General features: G+C 48.2%; 1 protein-coding gene and 1 long non-coding RNA gene across 3 annotated transcripts; both read right to left on the reverse strand.

The window, feature by feature from the left end:
* Positions 1–14,438, reverse strand: LOC142846922 (uncharacterized). The gene is made up of 3 exons (XR_012910091.1): positions 13,913–14,438; positions 4,574–4,734; positions 1–428 (listed from the first exon to the last, which is right to left on the reverse strand). It is a non-coding gene; the product is annotated as an uncharacterized LOC142846922 (long non-coding RNA).
* A 4,263-nt stretch (positions 14,439–18,701) lies between these two features.
* On the reverse strand, positions 18,702–25,825 carry Eomes (eomesodermin). 2 transcript variants are annotated; one of them, XM_075964218.1, is made up of 6 exons: positions 24,561–25,825; positions 23,435–23,589; positions 22,702–22,823; positions 21,917–22,075; positions 21,770–21,831; positions 18,702–20,442 (listed from the first exon to the last, which is right to left on the reverse strand). In XM_075964218.1, the coding sequence occupies exons 1-6, from the start codon at positions 25,436–25,438 to the stop codon at positions 19,761–19,763; spliced, it is 2,058 nt and encodes a 685-aa protein (XP_075820333.1). In that variant the 5' UTR covers positions 25,439–25,825; the 3' UTR covers positions 18,702–19,760. The 2 variants fall into 2 exon arrangements, with proteins under 2 accessions (XP_075820333.1, XP_075820332.1); XM_075964217.1 differs by having other exon boundaries at positions 18,702–20,499.
* Positions 25,826–26,201: the final 376 nt, after the last annotated feature.

Raw genomic sequence — 26,201 nt, forward strand, 5'->3', positions numbered from 1 at the left:
GTCCCCAACAAAGGGACTAGTTAGCTGGAAGGGTCAGTAGTGGTAACTGCTTTTATATCCCTTAAACATTTTAAATTTACACTTTAAGCATGCATTACCGCCTCCAATATTTATTTTAACATGTTGAAGAAGAAAATAGGGAAATTATTTTGACCCCTTGAATTCATTTCCCATAAATAGCATGTATGTATGTGTCCATAAATGCTTAGAGAAAAATCATGAAGCTCTGTGCTCTGTGCCAGACATGTTAACTTGAATGGTGTAATTAAACAGGGACGAGATGCTTTTCTAGTTTCCAATCGTGTGCTTCTGCATACTTTGGACGTTTCTTTTGCCGATGTGGAACTGAACAAGGGAAAAAGGTGCCTCCCTCCTGCCTCAGCCTCAGAATAGGAACAGAATTGGGAGTTTCAGAACTTTTGCAGAACCTACAAGAGGAAATAGATGCAAAACATTTTACAATAGGGGCTGGAGAGATGGCTCAGTCGTTAAGAGCACTGACTGTTTTTCTAGAGGTCCTGAGTTCAATTCCCAGCAAACACATGGTGGCTCATGACCATCTGTACTGAGATCTGGCGCCCTCCTCTAGCGTGCGGGCATAGAATGTTGTATATGTAATAAATAAATAAATCTTTCCAAAAAATTTACAATAGCATGTAGAATTTCTAAACATATAGTGCAGTCTTTGATTGCCAGCATCCTGGGATTTGGAGCCACCTGGGAAGCATACCATGAACATGAGTGGACATCCCATGGGCTGGGCTCCACCACTTTTGTCTCTCTTTGCTTCCTGAGTGTGGACACCATGTGACCAGTTGCTTCTGCCTAGAACCACGATTGACTTGTTTCCTCAGACTCTGAGCTAAAGCAAACTCTTCTATAAGCTGTGTTGTCAGAGCAATGAGAAGAGTTAACTAACACAGGATTTCACTCCAAATATTCCTATCAAAGATGTCTTGGTGGGGGGCTGGAGAGATGGCTCAGTGGTTAAGAGGACTGGCTGCTCTTCCACAGGTCGCGAGTTCAATTCCCAACAACCACGTGGTGGGTCACAACTATATGTAATGAAATCTGGCGCCCTCTTCTGGTGTGTCAGCATACACGGAGGCAGAATTTTGTATACATAATAAATCTTAAAAAAAAAAAAGTCTTGGTGGGGGGAAGAGTGAAACAAGTTTCTACACCCTGATAAGCCTATCTGCCAACGCAAATGCAAATCAAACCAAATCAGATAGAATTAGAAAAAGCCCAGGTTTAATAGACACCACACTCCTGGGTGGCTTTCCAGCCCCCCAGAGAGGACAAAGGAAAGCAAGACCAGAAAACCATGTGTTTATTTTCTGGGGGATGGTTTGAATGCCCTGTGGGGGTGGTCTTGAGCATCTCTGGGGAGGGGTCATCATTTAGTGGGCTTTCTCAGAGGTGGAGTCTAGACTGAGGCTACTGGGGGGAGGTAGGGGCTTAGGGTGGAGACTCTACCTAAACATTCCAGACTCTTTGGATACATGGATTCCAGGGGCTGTGGTGAAGTTTCCATCCGTACATCTAGAATGTATATTACCAGTGGTGGGAGGGAGCCTGGAAGGGGAGCATAGGAACAGAGGGATAGGGTTAAGGGAGATGTTATTGGAAGAAACAAATGGAATCTGGGGACCTCCCTAGGATGAGCTAGAAGCCTAGAGCAAATTCCCAGCCAGGAGGGTGACCCTAGCTAGGACTCCTAGGAATGAAGGATATGGAGCCTGAGCCGCCATCTTCTGTAACCATTTGTTGCCAGAGGCAACAAAAAGATCGCCTTTAAATCTCAGCCTCCTATGGGGCTAATCAGAAGGCCTCATCAACTGTGGACAAATATAAAACCAAGTATATAAAGATGAAGAGTGAGCCCAGAAGAGGGAAATGCACCTGGCAGCTCCCAGCTTAAGGCCGACTGATCTTCTCTGGAGCTGCAAGAATCTCAGGAGAAGCCATGGCTCCTGGGGTCTACAGTGAACTCTCATACTTAAAGAGGTCTCTTTCATCACCCGTTGCTCCTTCTTCAGCAGTCAAACAATTCAAAGACAACACAATTACAGACAGTATCCAGATTCTCTGTTTATTTTCCATCTTTAGGGCTTTATTTTAAACTATTTTTTTCTTTTTCTTTTTAATTTTTGATTTTTTAAGACAGGGTTTCTCTGGATCTTTGTCTGTCCTGGAACTCACTCTGTAGACCAGGCTGTCCTTGAACTCACAGAGAGCCACCTCCCTCTGCTTCCCAAGTGCTGGGATTAAAGGTGTGCACCACCATACCCAACTACTTTCTTTCTTTCTTTTAAGGACTTTATCCTTTTTCTTTTCTCTTCCAAGTCTACATATATTTTTAAACACATTGTAAGCCGTTTAGAGGTTTTCTTTGTCTGAATCTATCTTTACTGTCTCTCTTTTTCTGACCACATGAGTCTTTAATTTGCTAAGCAATATGGATAGGATTAATGGCATGACTTTGACGGCTGGATCTACCCATTCCTTAGCTTTCTGAGAGTCTAGCCTCATGGCAGAGGTACTGGCAGAAGCTATGTTTACTGCCACAATTCTGTGGAGTTTCAAGGTCCCTGCCACCACCAAAAAGCATGCTGTCAGCTATTCATAAGCACCATTTAAGTGCTTTGTTACAGAGCCTCTTAAAAGGGCTGCAAGGCTTTTGCAGCTAAAGCTGAGTCAGGAAACCTCTTAATGTGTCTTAAATGAGACACATTTGCCTCTAGCAAACAGCCCACCTGAGAAAATGCTGCTATCAATAAGCCAAGCTTGCCAGGCGGTGGTGGTGCACACCTTTAATCCCAGCACTCGGGAGGCAGAAGCAGGTGGATCTCTGTGAGTTCGAGGCCAGCCTGGTCTACAAGAGCTAGTTCCAGGACAGGCACCAAAGCTTCAGAGAAATGTTGTCTTAGAGGAAAAAAAAAAAAAAGAAGCCAAGCTTAATTCTGTTCTTTTGTGTCTAGAATTACTTTCTAAGCTCCCTCAGGTTTTATGTGGATGCAGTTGTCCACGTTGGTAACAGTTGTTGACAGAGGTTTTCTGTCCACCCAGGTCCCACAGCCGTTTTGTCCCAAAGAAACACACAGAGGTTTACATTAATTATAAACTGGTTGGCCTATTAGCTCAAGCTTCTTATTAACTTTTTTTTTTTTTTTTGTATTTTGAGACAGGGTTTCTTGGTAGCTTTGAAGCCTGTCCTGGAACTAGCTCTTGTAGAGCAGGCTGGCCTCAAACTCACAAAGATCCACCTGCTGGATTAAAGGTGTGTGCCACCACCTGGCTGCTTCTTATTAACTCGTATAACATACATTAGCCCCAATTCTTGTCTGTGTTAGCCACATGGCTTGGTGCCTTATATCAGCGAGACATTTTCATCTTGCTTCCTCTGTGTCTGAGTTATGACTGCAGATGGAGTCTTTCCTCTTTCCAGAATTCTCCTGTTCTGGTCACCCTGCCTATACTTCTTACCTGGTCATCTAGCCTATACTTCCTGCCTGGCTACTGGCCAATCAGTGTTTTATCAAAGCAATACACATGACAAATTTCCATTGTCGCACAAGCAGGAGCCCACCCCTAAGGGCCAGCACTCAGAAACGGGATACCCTGGTGACCTAGGATAGAACCAAACACAACTGGTAAAAAGGAAGGTCAATGAAATCATTCCTAATGATAGTATGCTATACTCATGGATTGGTACCTAGCCCAATTGTCATCAGAGACATTTTACTAAGGAACAATGGAAACAGATAGAGGCCCACAGCCAATCATTAGGCTGAGCTGGAGGAATCCTGAGGAACAAGGGAAAGAAGGATTTTAGGAGTCAGAGGAGTCAAGAACACCACAAGAAAATCCACAGAATCAACTAACCTGAGCCATAAGGGCTCACAGAGACTAAACTGACAACAAGGGAGCCTGCATGGGACTGAACTGAACTAGGTACTCTGCATGTATGTTACAGTTGTGTAGCTTGGTCTTCTTGTGGGACTCCTAACAGTGGGGACATGATGTGGGATTCCCCTCTGTATGTTGTGAATACCATTGGTTAATAAAGGACTTCTTTGGACCTATAGCAGGGCAGAACTTAGCTAGGTGGGGGAAACTAAACTGAATGCTGGGAGAAAGGAGGCAGAGGAGGGAGAAGCCATGGAGCCCTGCCAGAGACAGACTTTAGCCAATAAGTCACAGCCATGTGGCAATACACAGATTACTAGAAACGGGTTAAATTAAGATGTAAGAGTTAACAAATAAGAAGCTAGAGCTAATGGGCCAAACAGTGATTTAAATAATATAGCTTCTGTGTGGTTATTTCAGGGCTAAGCAGTGGGGAACTAACTAGCAGCCTCCCTCTAATAGGGGCAGGGACTAGATCTGACTTTGTTGCTTGTCTTTGGGACCCTTTGCCTCATCCAGCCTTAATAGAAGATATTCCATGGCTAACTGATATCCAGTGTGGCTTGTGTTGTACTTCATTCTCTCTCTCTCTCTCTCTCTCTCTCTCTCTCTCTCTCTCTCTCTCTCTCTCTCTCTTCCATCCACTCCATAATTCCCTTACCCATTAAATAAAATTTGTACTCAGGCTCTTTCTTCATGGCATATCTGTCCGTCTCCTGTACGGCATCAGGCCACCCATAGAGGCCTAGGTGACCTCCCACTGCCCACTGTGGGACCAGCCTCAGTCACCGGCGTTTATGAATGATAACAGCCCGTCCTTTTCTGAAGAGATACAGAGGAGAGGGAAGAGTTCGATTGGGATGTTAAAACAAATAGAAAATGTCTTGGGCCTAGAGAGATGGTTCAGAGGTTCAGAACACATGCTGTTCTCTAGAGGACCTGGGTTTGATTACCAGCACCCACATGGCAGCTCACAACTGGTTAAAAACTCCTGTTTTGGGGTTCCATCTTCTTCTTCAGGCACTGTAGTGCACATATATACATGCAGGCAAAATGTTCATACATATAAAAATAAGTTAAAATAAAAAAGTCTTTTTAAAAATGCTTTTCTTTTTGACTCATGCAACTTCACCACACCCTGAGTCGCTACCTAATCCTCTCTAGCAAACTTCCTTGTTAGGCTCAGTCTTCTGTCCCCAGATGGACATTCTGTCCCAAATCAGACCCCTCCCCCACTTCTCAAGCCTTCCTGTATCTCTGTCGGCCCTTTCATGCATGAAAGGCAATTGTTACACTTGGCAAAAAAAAGAACCTCTAAATTCTCTTCTTTTCTCTCTCTCTCTCTCTCTCTCTCTCTCTCTCTCTCTCTCTTTCTGTCTTTCTTACATAAAACCATCTCTGCTGAAGGAGTTGTATTGGTTCAAGACCTCCAACTCATTAAATCCACAGTGGTTCCTCTTCATCCTGTAGTGCCTAACCCTTACACAGTTCTTTCCATTATCCCTCCAACCTCCCACTTCTCAGTTCTAGATCTCAAGGATGTTTTTTTCTCTATTCCTCTCAGCTCTCAATCTCAAAATATCTTTGCCTTCACCTGAGCTGACCCTGACACTCACCTCTCCACACAGCTCACCTGGACCATCTTTCCCCAGGGATTCTGGAACAGCCCACACCTACTTGGTCAGGCTTTAGCTTCTGATCTACTCTTACTGTCTCTCTCTTAAGTCTAAACTCATACAGTATGTAGATGATATTTTACTTTGCAGCCCATCATTGGAGATCGGCAAAACTGATACCTCTGCTCTTTTAAATTTCCTGTCCAAAAAGGACTAATAATTCCCCTTTCTAATAATTTCCCCTTCTTTTCCTCCCTCCTCCCACCACCTTCCATTCCAACACTATACCATTGTAATCATAAGCTTTTAATGTCTAAAATTTATTTCTTTTCAAACATTTTTTCATAAGCTCCAGGGAGTCAATTGGACCTATCTAAACAGACCAGACTTGTCCAGAATAAGTATCATTTAATTCTTCCCTTATCATTCCTGGTCTCAGGAACTTCTGGGAAATTCCCTCCTCCTTCCACCTCAAAAAAAAAAAAAAAAAAACATCTTGGGACTCTCCTCCCTTAATCACCAGGATCTAAATTTTTTCCAGACATAATTCTCTGCCTTTCCAGCATCTTGCGAGGTCCAAGCTGCCAGCCAGTCTCTTCCACAGAGCCCAGAAAAAACACAAAAGTAATCAGCCACCTCAAGACATGGTCAAGCATCTCAACTCTCCAGTGCCCACAAAATCAGCAGGATGCAGTCACAAGAGACCTTGATGAGGCCCCATTCCCACCCACGAAAGACCCCAAACTCCCCAAAATTTTATAATAAACTTAAGGGTGAAATGTAATGATTTCAGCCACATAAGGCTGATACTTCCGGGTTCTAGGGGCCATACAGGTGCAGACAAGACCTTAGGCAGAATTGCCTAATGCCCGCTCCCCCACATTAAAGGGCCCCTACATGACCCACGTGAGGTGTGGATTACATCCACATATGACTAAACTAAGCCCTTATGCACATGCATGAGCCCTGTAATCTGTGTATGATGTAACCACGTCAACCCCCTGTGCGCAAGTGCTAGGCAGCTTTTAAAATCTAGACTCCCTCCCTCCCTCCCTCCCTCCCTCCCTCCCTCCCTCCCTCCCTCCCTCTCTCCACACTGACTTCCCCAGGCCTGTGCATGGATTTCTAAATTATTTCAAAGGAGAAAAGGAAGACATATTTTTGTCATCGATTTTTAAAGGGTCACCCTTACAACTTAGGAATACTAAATATCAAAAAAGAAAAAAAAAAGACAGCCAAACTGACTTTTTCTCATCATAGGACAGAAATTCTTCAACACTAAGGACCTTTGTATTAAAGAGGGATTTTAGGTGCTGCACTTTTATAAAGAGAGAGGGGCTGGAGAGCAGGCTCAGCAGTTAAAACCACTGGCTGCTCTTCCGGAGGACCTGGGTTAGGTTCCCAGCACCCACGTGGTAACTCCCAGTCATCTGTAACTCCAGTTTTAGGAAATCCAATGCCCTATTCTGACCTCCAAAGGCAGCAGGCACACATGTGGGTGCATATACCCAATTGTACACACACACACACACACACACGTGCGCGCGCACACACACACACATACAATTAAATAAGGGTTTTGTTGTTGTTAGTTTTGTTTGTTTGTTGGTTGGTTTTTCGAGACAGGTTTCTCTGTGTAGCTTAAGAGCCTGCCCTGGAACTTGCTCTGTAGACCAAGCCTCGAACTCACAGAGATCCGCCTGCCTCTGCCTCCCGAGTGCTGGGATTAAAGGCTTGTGCCACCACTATCCGGTTTAAATAAGTGTGTTTTTTTGTTGTTGTTGTTGTTTTAAGGGTGGAGAAAACTCACGTCTATGCAGCTTTAGTAAGAGTCAGGCTTGCAGTGAATGCGAGGAAGGTAGCGAGGCGATCAGGAAAAGTCAGAGAAGGAGCTGGTGAGTCCTCCTATCAGGATAACAATTGCCCTTGGAGGCTCCCAAGGCAACTGGGGGGGGGGGGTGTGTAGATCACACTGCTCACCTTTTAGGCAGGCAGCTAAGGCCTAGAAGTCTAAAGCAAAAAGCCCCACCCTTCCCACACCCAGGACAAGCTGTCTACAGCATTCCTTCCTCTAAACAGAGCTCTCAAGACAGGCCACTCCCGCGCACCAGTTTGTCAGCTTCCCAAACGGGGCGGTCGCACCCAAAGACCTCAGTTCCACATTCAACTCCCTGAGACACCTGAGGTACCTGCATCAACAGCCATCATCGGCCAGCGCAGCTTCTAGAGCTGCTGTCTCAGATTTCTGAAAGTGAGAATCCTATTCTTTTCCCTTTGAAAGTCCATTATTCAGAGCGCCCTGACCTGTCTGGAACAGTCTGAGAGAAAAAGTCTCTCTTGTATCTTTTCCTATTATGTGTGAGATTTGTTTGTCCTCCCAAGGGACCAGGAGCAGAGGCCACAACCCAGCACTGTGGGATGACTGTGAAAATGTGGACCTTTTGCAACAGTCCCTAACCACCACTGGCTGGACCCGATCACTCAGCAGCTGGCCTACCCCAGAGCAGTTATGGGTGCAGTGCAAGAAATTGTCTGCAACCAGTTCCCAGAAAAAGACGTTTCTGTTGGGGGACAACTCCTTTGATTCTGACAAACACACACACACACACACACACACACACACACACACACACACACGCACACCCGCCACAGACAACTGGATCCAGTGAGTGTCACCTCTGGGTGAAGAGACCATCTCCCTCTGCCCTCTCACCTTTCCCTGTTCGTAAGTGGATGCTTCACCCCAGCCTCTGGCTTCCATACACCCAAAGAGAATGGAATGTTCTGGTGTAAGCTCCACCCCAAGCCCCCTCCCCCATCTCTCTCCAAACCCTGCCACATCTCAGCAACCCGGTCAAATGATGAACCCCTCCCCCAGAGATGCTCAAGACCACTCCCGCAGGGTATTTAAATTTACTGCTCCCCAGAAAACAGACATGGGGTTTTTAGTCTCTTTTCCCTGTCTCCTCTGGCGGGGGCTGGGGGGGAGGGTATAAGGAGATCATCTAGGAGCGTTTTACCCACTAAACGTGGACCTTTTCTGATTTGGTTTGTTTTGGATTGCTGCGTCTGGGGAGAGGCTTATCGGGGTGCAGAAATTTTCAAATAAGTACCTCTCACCCTGTGCCCTAGGGAACAGTGTACACTGTCCTGTGAAAGGACAGACAGCACTGGCTGTCAGGATGGCCCCTAGGGAAGTGCCCACAGACACTGACGTACTACCATAGCTCCCATCTCCCTGGTCCAGTGTTCGCCCTCTCTTTCCCCATCTCTAACATCTACTGTGCATTAGACGGGATCAACCACGTGTTTGGAAAACCAAAATTCCAAACTCTTTTTCTCTATTCTTTTTCTTTTCTTTTAATGATTTTTTTGAGACAGGATTTCTCTGTGTAACAGTCCTAGCTGTCCTGGAACTCACTCTGTAGACCAGGCTGGCCTTGAACTCACAGAGATCCACCTGCCTCTGTCTCTCGAGTGCTGGGATTAAAGACACGCACCACCACTGCCTGGCTAAAACAACTTATAACAAAGCCCCATTGCTCTCAATTGCGCTTCCTTGAAGTCGTTTGTGTGGAGGAGGTGCAGGTACGTCAGAGCTTTGTGTGAAGGTCCGAGATTCTTGCCTGCCACCTAGTGGAGGCATCGTTTCTGCTCCTGCTCTCCCCAGGCTAGCTGGTCTGCAGGATTCTGGAAGTTTCTCTCTTGTCTACCTGCCATCTCCTCTGGGATTGCAGATGATGTGTATCACTGTGTCCAGTTTCTCTTAAGGGCTCCAGGGATTTAGCTCAAGCAGTCAGACTTGCATGGCAAGCACCTTCACCTCCCTCCGGAGCCCGCTCTCAGGCCCTACCGCACTTTAATACCTAGATTGATGCCAGCGCATCGATTTTGCTACTGCTGTCGTCTCCTCTCCAGAGAGTACTGAGGATTGTAAGTCAAAGCGAAAAATACCCACTAATAACCCACTAAAGGGGCTGGAGAGATAGCTCAGCAGTTAAGAGCACTGGCTGCTCTTCCAGAGGACCTGAGTTTAATTCCCAGCACCCACATGGCAGCTCCCAAACATCTGTAACTCCACCTGCAGAGATCTGTCTCCCTTTTCTGTCTTCCATAGCACCAGGCATACAAGTGGTACACAGATATCCATGCGGGCAAAATACCAACACATGTAAAACATTGGAAAAGGAAGACCCGTCTAAAACAAAACAAACAAAAATAATGCGCAAAAACCAACAAGAAGGATCAGTGGGAAAAGGTGCTTGCCACCAAGCCTGATGACCTGGGCTTGATTCCCAGAACCCGCAAGGTGGGAGGAGAAAACCAACTTCCTTCCGCTGCACTCTGACCTCCACTCATGCAGCGAGGTGCAGGCCCACACACATACAACACATACAATAAATTGACATTTTTCTAAATGTTAAAAAGGAGGGAGGGAGACACATGCAACCCAACAAATGCTCAAGTGGCTACCTAGAGAAACAAATAAGAAAACTCAAGTCAGCATGAAATGGGTTGCTCACAATTCCTCAAAAATCAAATCAAATATAACAAACTAACTGAGACGAAGGAGAAACAGTTCAGATCTCTACTGTAAACTGTGAACCAGTTACTAGGCGTGCGAGGCAGCACACACCTTAATCCCAGCAGAGGCAGGTGGATCTCTGTGAGTTGGAGGCCAGCCTGGTCTACAGAGTGACCAGGACAGCCAGGGCTACACAGAGACCCTGTCTCAAAAAAAAAAAGTGACTATTTTTCAAAGGTGGTTCAAACAAGTGCACTATGGCTGCAGTAAGGAAATCACAAGAAAACGTGAGCAGAACAGCGATAAATAACAGTGCAGGGGAATTCGCTAGGAACTAAACAACAAAAACAGAAACTGGAAGTAAGTCAATCAAAGCCACAGTGGAGTGTTACTGACAGACTAGAGCAAGGAAAAGAATGTCAGGAGGGCTGAAGAGATGGCTCAGTTAAGAACATGGGCTGAGTCCAACTCTCAGCTCTCACAATACAATTGCCTGTAACTTCAGCTCTGGGGGAATGACACCCTCTTCTGGCCTCTGTAGGTACTGCATGAAATTAATACACATCAAATAAAAAAGAGAAATCTTTTTTTTTTTTTTTGAGACAGGGTTTCTCTGTGTAGCCCTGGCTGTCCTGGAGCTCACTCTGTAGACCAGGCTGGCTTCAAACTCACAGAGATCTGCCTGCTTTGCCTTCTGAGTGCTGGGATTAAAGGCCTGCGCCACCTCTTCCTGGCTTGAAAATAAATCTTAAAAAAAAAAAAAACAAATTTCTGAAAGACCAGAATAACCAGATATGGTAACAATAAAGTAAAAAAAAAATCAGTGTGATCACAACTTTAAAGACGTCTGATACTTAACAAGAAATCAAATCTAAGAATGAACAGGGTAGGGCTGGAAAAATGGCTCAGAGGTTAGGAGCATTGACTGCTCTTCAAGAGGTCCTGAGTTCGATTCCCAGAAACCTCTTGGTGGCTCACAACCATCTAGAACGAGATCTCTGGAGGGCAGGCATACATGCAGACAGAACACTGTATACAGGATAAATAAATCTTTAAAAACAAATAAGCAGGGCAGAAGGACAAAAGCTAAAGTCAGCAACTGTTCAGTGAGATCCAATAGACATTTCGCAGACTGAGGGAAAGACAGACAGAGACACACTTAGAACTTCAGACAAACACAGCAGAGAAGAGCTTCTTTTTGGATGTGTTGTGAACTGTGCCTGTTTGACTGGGTGTGCTGGTCACACCTTTAGTTCCAGCACTCAGAGGCAGCAGATCTCAGCAATGTCCAGGCTAGCCCAGCTGACTTCTATTGCTCTGAAGGGACACCATGACCAAGGCCACTCTTATAAAAGAAAAACATTAAAAAAAAAGAAAAACATTAACACAAAAATTTTTTAAAAAGATAAACATTTCTTATAAAGAAAAACATTTCATTGGAGCTGTTTACAGTGTCAGAGGTTAAGTCCATGTCATCATGGTGGGACATAACGGCATGCAGGCAGACATGGTGCTGGAGAGGTAGCTAAGTTTCGCATCTGGATCAGCAAACAGTAGCAAGAGAGACACTGGATCTGGCTGGAGCACCTGAAACCTCAAAGCCCACCCCCAGTGACACACTTCCTCCAACAAGGCCTAATAGTGTCCTAATAGGGCCATTCCCAATGGGCCTAAGAGGGTCATTTGCATTCAAATTACTGCAGTCCACTCCCTGGCCCCCATCATCTATCCTAGTCTCAGCTCTGCTTAAAAGTCCACAGTCTCTTCTGAGACTCATGCAATCTCTTAACTGTTACCTCCTGTAAAAATGACATGAAAAAGCTGACGCATTCTTCCAGCGGGAATGGCACAGGATATGCATTACCATGCCAAAAGAGGGGGAAGGGACAGGTGCTGGCGAGGCAGCTGAAGCTTTTCATCGGGATCTGCAGGAGCAGAAAGAGACACACTGGGCCTAGCTTGAACATTTGAAACTCAAAGCCCACCCCCAGTGACAGGCTGTCTTCAACAAGGCCCCACACACTCCGACAAGGCCACACCTCCTAATAGTGCTTTGGGGACCATTTTTATTCAAATCACCACACTTGTCTACATAGTGAGACTGTCTTTAAAAAAAAAAGAAATTTATATTATAGTTAAAAATGCTAACACTACCTACAAAAAACCAGTATTGCGGGGCGGTGGTAGCGCACGCCTTTAATCCCAGCACTTGGGAGGCAGAGGCAGGTGGATCTCTGAGTTTGAGGCCAGCCTGGTCTACAAGAGCTAGTTCCAGGACAGGCTCCAAAGCTACAGAGAAACGCTGTCTCGAAAAAACATAAAACCAAACAACAACAACAACAACAAAACAACCCAGTACCAAAGCTGCAAGAGGAGAAAGCCAACCTATTAAAGCCAAACCCACCAGAATAACATCGGCCCCCTCAGTATAAGTCATGAAAGGCAGCAAGCTGGGATCCTAGATTTCATACCCTGGAAGTAAATAGCCCCAGACTAGGGACTCAGGTTTCCAGGCTTGCACGGCAGGTGCCTTTACCCACTGGGCCACATCACCAGACTTTGAGCTTATCTCCCCTCCCCCCGACCCAGAGAGGGTCTCACTGCACTGAATACCTCTGGCTAGCCTCGAACTGGTAGGTACACCAGGCTGGTCTAGCTCACAGAGACCCACCTGCTTCTGTCTCCTGAGTGCTGGGATTAAAGGTATGTCCTACCACGCCTGTGTTGAGATGTCTTTTTATTTTTCTGTGTGCTTTGCTTGTATATACCATGTACTTGCTTAGTGCCTGGGGAAGCCAAAAGAGAAAATGCTGTCAGATCCCCTGACACTAGAGTTACAGATGGCTGTGAGCTGCCATGTGGGTGCTGGGAATCCAACTTGGGTCTTCTGGAAGAGCAGCCAGTGCTTTTAAACACTGAGCCATCTCTCCAGCCCCTTGAGTGCACTCCTTAACGGCAGTTATGAAGAAGGCTACGAATGTGACATAAACCTTCCTTCCTCAAAGCATTTGTAAATGGTGCATCCTTCCTCTGAGAGGGCTCACCTCTTGCCTTCACAGAGACTCTTTGCCCAGGTGATTCTGGGTTGGATCAGGTTGATAATGAAAGCCAGCCACGACAGCCACGCTCTCCATACTGCTCATGTGGGACAAATGCTCAGCGTTAGAAACAAGTCTGTAAGAGTAATTGGGACTGCTAGAGCTCCGAGCGGCCAGGCTCACGGTCTCATTTCCCGCTAGTTTTTGTATAAGCATGAGATGCAAATGCATGCAATTGTAAGAAAGCTTACGGGGGGGGGGGGGGCATTTATTAAACACGGCCACCCAAAAGAGTGAGAGAAGATTGCTTCCAAGAAAAACATTGGGACGATAAGGTTCCCGATTACCACACAGTTTCTGTCAATCACTCTCGGCGCTGTGCTCCTAAATTATAAATACACTCTATTATGAAAACGCTTCTTACAGCAATTTCTGAAACACAGGCGGGTGGAGACTCCTCTGGTGGCAGGCAGTAAAGTGGGGGATGGGACGGTGGCAAGGCTTTCAAGCACCAGGATGGGGTTCTTCTCTAATGTCCATAACAGTAGTTCTGAAGCAGGGGGACTCTGAAGGCCCCTGATGGTGTGTGATCTTACATTTATAAAAAGTTACGTTGGCTGGGGACCTGGAGCAACTGCTCGGTGACAGTTCCCAGGAGCCACATCAGGTGGCTCACAACCACCTGTCACTCCAGCTCCCAGGGATCTGACACCATCTTCTGGCCTCTGTGGGCAACGGGCACGCATAGTACATGTATGTATATGTAGGCAAACATATGAATACAAAAATAAAAATAATCTGTTCTTTCAAAATAGAGATACCTGTCTATCTCCACCTGTTGCTCTCCTCACGGTGGCGTCCTGGGGTCAGCCTGGGTGCCCCTGGACAGGTGTGTTCACACGGTGAGGAACTGTTCAGTCATGAAGAAGGAAGCATGTCCTTTACAGGAAAGTGCTGGGCCTAGAGGTCCCTGTAAGAAGGAAAATAAACCAGATACAGAAAGACAAACGGAACATGTTCTTTTGTTTTTCTTACATGCAAAAGCTAGGAAAAAAAAAAAAACAAAGCAAAATGACTTGAAGATAGGCCAGGGGCTCTTTGGGAAAGACTGTGTGTGAGCAGGAGAGAGGACGGAAGTGCAGGTGGGAGCGTGGGTATGACCAAAGCCTAGAATATGATGTATGTATGGAAATGTCACCGTGAGACTCGTTACAGTTAACCTGCGGTAATGACTTCTGCTATAAATAAAACTAGTCATTAAAGCTGGTCATGAATCCTGGCCTTTAATCCCAGCATTCAGGAAGCAGAGGCAGGGGCAATCACTGAGTTCAAGGCCAGCCTGGTCTACAGATGGGTTCCAGGACAGCCAGGACTACACAAGAAACCCTGTTTCGAAAAATCATAACAAAAACCAAACAAACAAACCAAAAAAAAAAAAAACCCTCAAAAGCTAATATTTAACAATACCATTCTATAAAACAGTTAGTTTTATAATCTCTTTTTTTTCCTCCTCACTTGGGGCTGTAGGTGAGGAATGGATAGTGCAGCCAGGAAAGTTGGTCTTAGAGTCTAAGTCCTGGGCTCCTTCTACACCAAGAAGCTACTGTAAGGTGGACATGAACAAAGACACCTTACACTCGTGCTGCATAACGACATATACACAGAGAAGCAGACTCAGACCTGGGCCAGCAGGAAGAAGTCCTGTTCCACGGGGAGAGCGTTACTCGCGACGGCCACCAGATGGCGGAGGGCACCCGCGGCTGGAAGCAGAGCAGCCCAGGCCGCGCGCTTGGCAAAGTCAGCCACACCCGGACACCCGGCTTTGTAAACGCACGTTTTTAGCGTTTGAAAGGCGTAGAGGTGAGGGTGCAGTCTAAAATAAGGAGCAATCTGGGCGGACACCGCGGCAGAGCTCCATCTGACGCTGGACACTATGGGGGACAACTCCTCCCTTTGAAGGCTGCGTGCGGGCGTTCTATGTATAGGATGATCAGGACGAAGGGTTGTGTCCCTCCAGATTGCTCAACCCTGTGGCTCACCAGTATTCGGGAAGTGAGGCAGGAGGATTATCCTGAGTTTGAGGCCAGCCGGTGTTCTAGTGTGAGACCCTGTCTCAAAACCTGAGAGACAGGAGAAGCAGGACGATCAGGAGTTCAAAGTCATCCTCAGCTACACAGCTGAGTTAAAGTGCAACCTGGGCTGCTTGAGGCCCTGTCTCAAACTCAAAAAAACAAGACCCCAAAATAAAATAAGATAAAATAAAAAAGAAAGATAGAAAGACAGGGAAAAAAACGAAAGAAAGAAAAGGTGAAAGCAAAGCGAAGAGACTGTTGCCGCCACTTCACACTTGCCGACCGGAATCGCCCCAGCTTCAGCGGTGGGGAAATGAAGCCCACCCAGGGTTCTCTTAGGCGAGCCGAGGTGCAAACCCGGAGCGCGCGGTGCAGGCCTCTGCGAAGGCGGGAAGGGATCCGGCTACCCGAACAGACAGCAGCAGGTGGAACGGTCTCTTGACTTGGAGGACAAGGCTGACCTGCCGAATTTGTCTGAAAATCCAAACTTGAGGCCTCGGGGTGTGGGTGGGGGTGGGCATGGGGTTACGGAAGGGTTCCTTAGGATGCAAATAACACAGGTTGGATTTTTCCCTTCCTTCCTTCCTTCCTTCCTTCCTTCCTTCCTTCCTTCCTTCCTTCCTTCCTTCCTTCCTCCTCCTCCTCCTCCTCCTCCTCCTCCTTCTTCCTTTCCCTTCTTCTCTCCCTCCTCCCCTTCCTCCTCTTTAAATTGCTATTTTAAAAGTCCCCTGGTTGTTCAGAAATTTTTACCGGGTGAAAGCGGAATTTTTGAAATCCGGGCGCAGCGGAGCAGAGGACAGTCAGTCGGTGACACGTCCCGGGGAGCAGAAGGAAGAAACGTGCAAACTCGTAAAATGCCAGGGCTTTCTTGCCCCTACCGGTGGCAGAATATAGGGAATGTTTTCATTCGCCAGCATTTCCATGACACTTGCAGGGACTCATTCCCCCACAACCCCATCTCTTCTCTCTCTCTCTGATCTCTTCTCTTAAACCCCACCCCCACCCCAATTCGAGAAAGCCCGAGAGCCTGCCTTCTTTATTTGGGCTTTAAGCTTAATTAGAAAGGAGGGAAACTGGGTGGGACGAACAGGAAATTCGGGGCCTCAGCATCCCTTGAGGTTTGGGGCATAAATTACAGCAGTAACCCGGCTTCAACCGCAGCCTTAACACCAGTCAAGACGAAGACCAACGAAGGAGCAGCTTTCTCCTCGGCCCTTAAATTCTTTAAGGCTTTTTGCTGCCTTTCCCAGTTTTCCTTCCAGGCATCGGAAGTTCCCTACCACGCTCCAGGTAGCTATAACCCCCCCCCCCCCCCCCCCGCCCATCCCAGCAATTCTTGGCTTTCGCACCACAGTAGAGAAAAACTGCACCCACTGAGAAGGAATCCGCAGCAGGACGGAGGAAAGTCCTGTTCCAAATTTCCTCCAAAGCAAAAAGTTAATTAATACGGGTATTGTTGGCTTGCTTTTTATCCTTTTTATCTCGAAAACCAGACTGTTTGGCGATGAAGAGATATTTCCAACCACGAATCGTTTTTTGCTTTTGTGACGATTTTTCCTCTTTCGTTGTAGTTTGTTTAAGCGGTTTTGTTTGTGGCAAGAGCTGAGGTCAAGCGAACTTGGGCGAGTCAGCAGACCCCCTACGCTTGTCTCCGCCTTGCGAGGGGGAGAGGCCTGCGCCGGCGCAAAGGTGCGCAGGGCCCGGGTTGGGAAGGTAAACACGCCGACCCGGCTCCTAGCCCTTGATCTTTATTTAAATGGAGTCTTGTTTATCGGTGTCATCCTAGGAGGATTAATTAGATACATCTCTTCACAATTTGGTGTCTGACACTCCATCTTAGGAATGCCTTATCACAAGGTGTTAATTGGGGCCACTCAGCCATTTACGTTTCTATTAAACACTGTGAGGGACTTTTCACAAGTACTAGATTCTTTTTACTGTACGGTGCAAAAATATACAAGACTTGAAATAGACTAGGCCAGAGGTCTCTTTATCCCGGCGTGTGATTAGCATTTTCGGGTTTTTCTAGAGGACAGAAACGGCAGAGCATCGTTTGATATTCCGGATACCCAACCGTTGGACGTTGGTTCTGACTAGGTTGGGCCAACTATGCTTCTCTCTCCCCCCTCCCTCTCTGTCTCTCTCTCTGTCTCTCTCTCTCTGTCTCTCTCTCTGTCTCTCTCTCTCTGTCTCTCTCTCTCTGTCTCTCTCTCTCTGTCTCTCTCTCTCTGTCTCTCTCTCTCTCTCTCTCTCTCTCTCTCTCTCTCTCTCTCTCTCTCTCTCTCTCTCTCAAATCTGCTGCCCACAGACATACATTTTTAAAAAAATCTCCAGAAAGTACACACATACACACACCTGACACTCCGGTAACAGTCGGGGCGGCTTTGATAAAGAGTCTTGAGCAGGCAATCTTGGGAATGTGGAGCTAGCAGGTCCCCAAGTTCATGGCGGTGCAGGGAGGGCTCTGGCCCCAGAAGTTTGGAGGACATGAGAGACCCACAGTTCAGGTACATCTTCTTGCCGCCTTAATTGGGCGCAGAAGGGGAGGAGGGTCCGACTGATTGCTTGCCTCCCCACAGCTAATCCTCTTAGCAGCTGCATTTCCGCGCTCTGCAGTTAGAATGACCCTCCCAGCCAGACCTTTACCCCAGGGTGAGAAGGGGGTTCCAAGGGTTTGCAAGCTGGGTTTTAAGCCGTCTGCAGATAACCCGGTGGGACGTCTGGCAGGGGGCGGGGAGGGCCCTCTCTCCTAACGGCCTGGTCTGCCGCACATCTAGGGTTCAGCGAGGGCCTGGGGGTAGGGGGGCTTCGTCACCCGCAGTTAAGTAACTAAAGCGGAGCTTCGAGCGAGGAGATGCGCCGCTGTCCAGATGCTGTTTGCAGAACTGCAGTGCACGAGACAAGTGGAACACTCTGTGATCGCCGCACCCAGTGCTAGCCTGCGTACTAGTCCTGAGTCGAGGATGAAATTTAGCTGAGGGTAAGGCAACCGAGGACAACAGCTGCACCAATCGCGGAAAACCGCAGATGGGCGCAAGGCTTGGGGTTAGTGAACATCGCGCCCTGCGGTACTTAAAGGACCCGGAACTCGTAGGCGCTCGAATGGCCGCGGGGGTTCCCAGGGAGCTTAAGTGGGTCTAGGAACCGGTAGCCTAAAGTAAACCAAGGAAAAGAACTAAATGACTAAGGTCAGGGGCGGAGGGTGGGGAGCTAGAATTAAACCTGCAGAGTGCAATCTTACGTCTCCAGGGCAAACACTCCCTTCCCAACCCACCCCCTCCCCCAGCCAACACCCATTGTCCACACTTCCTAGTGGGGCGAGGAAGTAGATCCCATTCATCTTTGGAGTGGGGGTGGGGATGGGGGGGATTAAAAAGAAGCACCCCCTGCCCACTCCTCAAGACCACAGTACCTAGTTAAAAGATACCAGTTTGGTGTGTGTATGTGTGTAATGTGTAAGAGACTGTTCACTCTGAAAAAGGGCAGAAGGAAACAAAATTAGATACATAAAATCCATAGCACAGAAGACAGAGCTGTATCCATTCCCTCATTGAACCACATTTATTAAAAATGACTTACAACTGTACATAAAAATCCAGAGTCTCTAAAAAGTCTATAGGAACTGTGGCATCAGACTGCAACTTCTTCACATTTACTGGAGGGCAAAGTAGGGATGACCAAGGAAAGAAGATTAAACAGGTTTTTTTTTCTTAAGTGTGGTTGAATACAGAGGCAGCTGAGTAAGTACATAACTAAGTGGAGGGAATAGCCGAGCTACTGAGGCTCCGCTCAACCCTGCAAATTCTTTACAAAGCCTAGGCACCAAGTTTACATTACTTTATCTCTGATACCTAGGCAGCTGAATTTGTACAATATATTCCAGAGTACTCTACAGTGTCTAAACACACAACTGTACAATTAAATTCTCCCTTTCTCTCTGATCCCCCTGGTATCATCCAGCAACACAGGGCCATCCATCCCTATGGCAAATGGTTTATCCCAAAATCCCGTAAGGAACTACAGGCAGCCAAGACTAGCTAGCAACTTTCCCATTAGTTTTTTTCTTCCTTGACTCTCAAGCCCAGACTCTTCAGACACTGGCAGAAGATAGCCGTGAAGAGCCCACTTTTGAAACTCAAGGCCCAGCCCTTCTTTTCCTGAAGCAAAAATATCTTAACACTCTGGGCTGCTGTTTGCTTAAAGATTTACAAGTAGAAATGAGAGCTAAAGACTTTTGCTTGCTTTTTGCTTTTGAAACTCACTGGATAGCATCTGGCACTCAGTTTCACAGCCTTTTCTTGAATGTTTGTTTCCCATAAATAAATCCAGCACTTTGAACAACCTCTGAATTTTAAAACACTTCCGAGTCCTCCATTAACTTTATTTTACAAAGGGTAAAAAAAAAAAAATGCTAGGTTTGCTTCAGTTCGTTACCTGCAGCTACGGCAAAGCTTTGGCACCTTCTCTCAGAGAACTGCACAAAACAGGAGACAGCAAAGGTGGAGGGGAAAAGTCTTTTTGGTCACCTAGGTAAAGAAAACGACAACAGGAACACCACCAGGTCCACCTGGAAAACACTGGGGGTTAAAACAGCTCTTCAGGGAGTTGTGTAGAAAGCGTAATATGCTCCCATGCCTTTCGAGGCGTCTTTACTGTACTCTTCAGGGTTCACGTCCTCACACTTGACAGGGGGCGAGTTTCCATTGCTGGAGGTGCTAGGAGACAAGCGCTTTCTCTTGCAAGCGCTGCCGTACACCCCTGAATCGTTGGAGTCTAGAGACTTGATGGAAGGGGGGTTTTCTATCCAGGAGGAGCTAATTTCTTCTTTGACTTTTTCCTTGGCAAGCTGGTCTTCTGGGAACACAGGGGGGCTCATTCTGGCTGTCCATGGTAGGCCAGCTGCCATCTTCCTCTGATAAGCGCCTCGGCCTCCCCACCCTGCCATTGCAGGGAAGGTTGGGTCAGGGTAATACCCCAGGGCATGAGATGTCTGGAGGGGCAAGGACTTAATACCATACGGGAGCAAGGTACTGGAAGTGTATTCAGATTCATAGGAACTGATGTCTAGCTTGTTGGTCACAGGTTGCTGGACAGGCGTGACAAGCCACCGCTGGGGAGGGTTGGTCACCTCTTCGCTCTGTTGGGGCGAAAGGAGGCCGTTGGTCTGTGGCACGGTTCTCTCACCATTATAATATCGGGCTTGAGGTAACGTGTTGACAAAGGGCTCCGGGAAGAAGTTTTGAACGCCGTACCGACCTCCAGGGACAATCTGATGGGATCTAGGAGAATCCGTGGGAGATGGAGTTAACCTGTCATTTTCTGAAGCGGTGTACATGCTACAATATAAAGAGAGACACTTAAAAAAAACAAAACAACCTGTGTTAGCCCCAAACAAACTATCTCCCAGAAACTAGAGCCTTGTTCTCAACTGCATGGGCTGAGAGGGCTGGTGTGTTCCACAAGAGACTACAGAGAACTCCCACTCCTTAACAGGAGCTTTCCTCCTAGTGGTCAGATCTGTGGCTAGAGACCCTTTTGTGGAGGGCTGGCCTTGCCAGCAGGAAGGCCTGGGTTCCGTGGCCGGATCTACACACACCAGGGCTAGTGCCGGGCCTGCAGTCCCAGCACAGGAAGTCAGAAGTAAAAGGCCATGGAAGCTACACAGCCAGTTTGAGTTTGAGGCCAGCCTGAGCTACATGAGCCTCTACCGCCAAATAAACAAATGAGGAAATCTACTTTTACAAGTGCTCAGTCGTACACCCCCTCTTGGCAATGTGATGGACAGGATGCCATGAGGCAACCCCACGACTCAATGCTATTTCAAATGCAGGGCCTTGCTATTCGGTGTGGTGAAAACAGCGACCTTCCAGACTTTTCCTCATAGAACACGAGAAGGGGGAAATCTGCTAGGGAGTCTTTTCAAAGTTGGAGCAGGAGTTGAAGGCTGAGTTTGGTTGGAAGCACACACGTCAAGGGGCTGACAACCACCTGTAACTCCAGCTCTATGGGATCTGACACCTCTGGCCTGCTGGCACCCAATTCATGAGTACATACTCACACACAGACACAAACACACTTCATTAGAAATAATGTTTTAAAAAAAATAGTTGGATCAAATTAAAAAATGGGCACAAATAAGTAAAGCAAGATTGCTTAAGGCCAATATATGCAAAAATAGGTCTGGGGATATAGCTCAATGGTAGAATGCTTACCTTGCATGTACAAAGACCTGAGTTTAATACCCAGCGTGTGCTGTGTTTGTGTATGTCAGCAAAAACAAACATGAAAATAGGTAAAAAAAAATCCCAGATATAAAATGTCATACTAAATATGTCCTCAGGAAAACGATGACTCATTTCCTGTTCAAAGATGACGCAGGAAATGGGCTTGAAGATGAAGCTCAATTGAGAGAATGGTTGTCTAGCACACTCGAAGCCTGGGTGTGGTAGCCCATGCTTGTGAGCTCGGCACTAAGGAGATGGAGGCAAGACCATCATAAGTTCAAGCTCATCTTTACTTCTCAGCAAGTTGCAGGCAGCCTGGGACGGGAGACAGTCTTAAAAGACGACCTTGTGAGTGGGGGGGGGGGGGGAGAGCAGTACTTACGAATCGTAGTTGTCCCGGAAGCCTTTGGCGAAGGGGTTATGGTCAATCTTTAGCTGCGTAATCTAGAGAGAGGAGAAGGATAGTAACTGAGGGCTTTATCTGGACAGACCTAGCCTGAAAGGCTCCTGCCAAGCCTGGGACACTCACGTCGGTGTTTTGGTAGGCGGTCACGGCGATGAACTGTGTTTCTGAGAAGGTGAAGGTCTGGGTCTTGGAAGGCTCATTCAGATCCTCTACGCCATCCTCAGTCACTTCCACAATGTGCAGTCGTGGTTGGTATTTGTGCAAAGACTGCAGCACTATCATCTGGAAACAGAGCCAAAGAGAGACTTGAACAAATTGTGTATTGTGAAATGGGACTTCGGCTTGCCCGCTACGGAAATTAGCAGACTCCCCCCAGTTTTGTGTTATATGAGGGAAAACCTCAAAGGATGTGTTCTTCACAACATTGAATAGCAAGGTTCTCGCCGCTTCTTGAAATAGAGCTGAGTTTTTTGTTATCATTTTTAAGATTCTTGGCATTAACACTTTTGCAACTTCAAGTTCCAATTCTGAACCTGGAGTGGTGGGATACACTCATAATCCCACCATCTGACCTGGGAGGTAGGAGGATCAGTAGTTCAAGGCTAGCCTGGGCTACATATACAGGTCCCATTCCTCAAAATGGGACAACAAAAAACAAACAAAAAACCCACTCGAAACAAAAACTGAGTTTATGTGTATTTAATAAACACCCTTTCCTCTTGGTTCCAAGTCCCCCCCAAATTACATTTCTATGCCTAATAGTAAGAAACTATAATAGTAACAAAGGTAAATAAATTTATTAAAAGTGAGCTGGAGCCATAACTGCAAACAATTAAACACAGGAACAAAAGTATGGCTCTCTCTCCAAGGGGCCCCAGGCGGAAGATCTCCACTCTTCCTGTCTCTACCTGTGTGTTGTTGCTGCTTGCTCCTTTGTTATTAGTGAGTTTTAACTTTCCAAAGGAAATCTCCTGCCTCATCCAGTGGGAACCAGTGTTAGGAGATTCCGGGTGAACGTACATTTTGTTGCCTAAGAGGAAAACCGAAAGGAAACGTAAGCGCGTACACAAACAGGACTGTTGAGTGCGGGGTTGGGGTGGAGGTCTGTTTGTTAGGCCTGGGTTTGCAGCAGCAGGTCTGAGACCTGCTTCCAGAAATCCCTGGATCACAGCGGGACTCCAGGCACCCCCTCCAGGGCCAGGGTGCTTCCAGCCTTTCTTAATCAAGGCACTGCTATCACCGGCCTCTCCAAACTGAAAACAGAGATGGCTCCCGAATGTTAATCCGAAGCCTTCAAAAGCGGGACGGGATGTGGCTCATTGAATATTTACTTTCATAGATTAAGTTAGAGGAGGCCCCGGTTTTCTCAAGAGAATAGGAAAACACCAGGAGCTTTCCCCCAAACTCAGAACCTCATTGGACTATTTATTTCTCAAACACAGCCCGGTAGGGTCAAGGTGAAGGTTTGATATATAATAGGAAGCAAGAAAAACGACGGAGCAAATTTCTCTTCAACACAAGGCGACTCATGCTAACATCTCCAGGCCCCAGGCTCGGGGTGAGGTGCTTGGTTATTGAACTGTGACTGGTCCAGGACTGGGGCTCTGGTTCCTTCCCGGCCCAGGCCTCCTCTCTCCTCACCCTGCATGTTATTGTCGGCTTTGCCACAGGTCACCCACTTGCCCCCTTGGAAGCGCCAGTGGTTAGGGTCGGCCAGAACCACCTCCACGAACACGTTGTAGTGGGCAGTGGGATTGAGTCCGTTTATGTTGAAGCTCAAGAAAGGAAACATGCGCCTGTGTGCCAAGAACAGAACCAGAGGAAATGATTTCAGTAGGAACGCTCATGACACGCCCTGCCACCCCTGGACACACAATAGAAGACTGCAATAAACAAAACAACAACAACAACGAATAGGTGCTATGGCCGGAAACTATGAAAACAGTTTTGAATTAACAATTTTTGAAACAGCCTCCAAATCAGTATTTCCCTTAATTCATATGCTTCTGAGACCTCCATCCACTCAAACTCCCTGGTCTTTCAGAATCTTACTCGTTTTCTTACTGGGATATCAAAAATTATTTTTAAGGACACAGGTAACACAAAACATTAAGCAGGCGCTTGCCCACTTATATGCGCGCGCGCGCGCGCGCACACACACACACACACACACACACACACACACACACACACACAGAGTTTTGAGTTCCTGTCTCCCAGCACCCACTCCTCCGTTCCTCCAAAAGTAGCTGTTGGCAGTTTGAAGGTGTACCAGAATTTTCTTGTAGGTTCCCCGCAAACCCCCCATCATCTGGCGTCAAAAAAATCTACCCACCCACCAGCTCAAACTCAACTTCTTTCTTCTGCTCTTCTCACAGAAGCGCCCAACAAAGAGCATGGAGCCTGAAAAAACTGCATTTCAAATACTTGTGCTCAGGCCGCAGCTCAGCTCCAACCTTCTCCCCCCCCCCCCCCACCTCGTGTCCTCGCCTGCAAGCTGCAAACCCAGGAGCCAGTGGCTCCTGTAGATCCACCTTCAAGGGTCCATTCCATCCATTTCCATCTCTGCCTCCTCCCTGTCAATCCCAGGGAGGGTGACTAGGGGGGAGAGTAACTTTGGCAGCCGGCCCAAGCCACAGGTGTGCGTGCGAATGGAAAGGGGCGCGACTTTGGAGATGCGGTGTCCCCTGTATGGCGTGCATTTAAACACTCCAAGCATAGGACGCAAAGAGCGGGCACAACTTCCTCAACCCGGCACTGTGCTCACCTGCCCTGTTTGGTGATGATCATCTCAGTTTGGTGACGATGGAATTTGAGCCATAGGGGCCGGTTGCACAGGTAGACGTGGGCGCGGAAGCCGGAACCGGGCACCCCGAGGCCTCCCAATCCTCCGCAAGATCCGGCCGCTGCGGCTCCGGCGTACGGCCCGTAGAGAGGAGAGCCCTGGCCGTAGGGATAGGCGCCAGGACCACCAGCCCCGCCGCCGCTGCCACTGGCACCGGTCCCCGAGCCCGCGGCGGGGCCGTACTGCGCCCTCGCGGGCGGGCACACGGAGGCGGGGAATCCACCGGGGGGCAGCATGGAGCCGTAGGGGTAGCGCGCGCCATTGGACGCGGGGTACACGGATCCGTGGGCTGCTCCGGCCGCCGCCTGGTACTGGAAGAGCGAGCAGGGCGCGGCGAGCTCGGAGCCTTGCGGTCCCGGCGACGGGAGGTAGTAGCGCTCGGAGCTCAGGCTGTCCATGGAGTAGCGCGCGCTGGCCGCCGCGCTGGCGGCGGAGGGCAGCTCCTCCTCGGCGCACGGGGAACCCTTGCGGCCGTCCGGGGGACCGGGCTTGGCCACAGCTGAGGCGTTGCCAAAGGTGTCCCCGGCGTCTGCGTCACTGAGCATGGCCGCGGGGGCCCCCGCGCCGGCGCCTGTGGGTTCTGCGCTACCCGCCTGGCACGGGAGATTGCCCGGAAACTTCTTGGACGCTTTGTCTAAGTCCAGTCTCTGGGGCGAGGGAGCAGCACCGGGGAGGAGGCTGACGTTCCCGCCACCTCCCCCACCTCCGCCTCCTCCGCCACCTCGAGCACTCTCCAGCGAGTAGAAGTGCGCGCCCGGCAGGTTCACGGAGCTCACCAGGAGCTGTTCTCCTAACTGCATGCTTTTGCGATTCGCAGACGGCAGCCGGCTGCCTCCTCGTCTCCCGCGGCCTGGTTATAAAGGCCGGCTGGGGGGAGCCAGCGCCCTCTTCCGAGGGGAAGGTAACGTTCCCTTCCTCCCTCGCCCGGGCTACCCACCTGGGGACCTGCGGGGCGGCTTCAGCGCGCGCCCCGAATCCAGCGTCCTTTCTGCAAGGGAACAAACCTTAGCTTGTAGGTGGGTGATGGAAACTGAGCAAGCAGCGTTTCCTTTTCCTTCCGTCTTTCCTTGTCTAGCTTCCAGGACCCCCTACACTCACACCAGGGAAGAGGACTCAGCTCTGAGTTCCCATTTAGCAAACAGCCCGCTTCTCTCTGTTGGCTCCGCAGTGCTAAACCCTAGGCCTACTTGACTGCTTGGAAACTTACGAGCTGTCGCTGGCTGCTTATATGCGTGCTGCCAGGGAGGGGCTTCGCAGCCCCACGGCTAGGGGACTTTGCTATTGGCTGACAGAGGTGACACTAATTCAATTAAGCATTTATTAATTGGATCGAGTTGCCTGCAAGTTTCTTTTCCTCCCTGCCTGTTTGTTTGGCTGTTGTTGTTGGTTTGGTGCTTTTAAGTTTCCTTGGGGGACCTCTAACCCACTGTGAGAATCAATCCCGGTGTCTATAAGGCGCTGGAGTTTATGGTTTGAAGTCTGCGTACCTGGTCTAACCCTAGGCTTAAGGGTCATTCCTGTGCTCGGGGCTAGACTGGCAAAGGCAGGTCCTAGAGGCCCGAG

This window comes from Microtus pennsylvanicus, chromosome 3 (genome assembly GCF_037038515.1).
Source record: "Microtus pennsylvanicus isolate mMicPen1 chromosome 3, mMicPen1.hap1, whole genome shotgun sequence".
NCBI lineage: Eukaryota > Metazoa > Chordata > Mammalia > Rodentia > Cricetidae > Microtus > Microtus pennsylvanicus.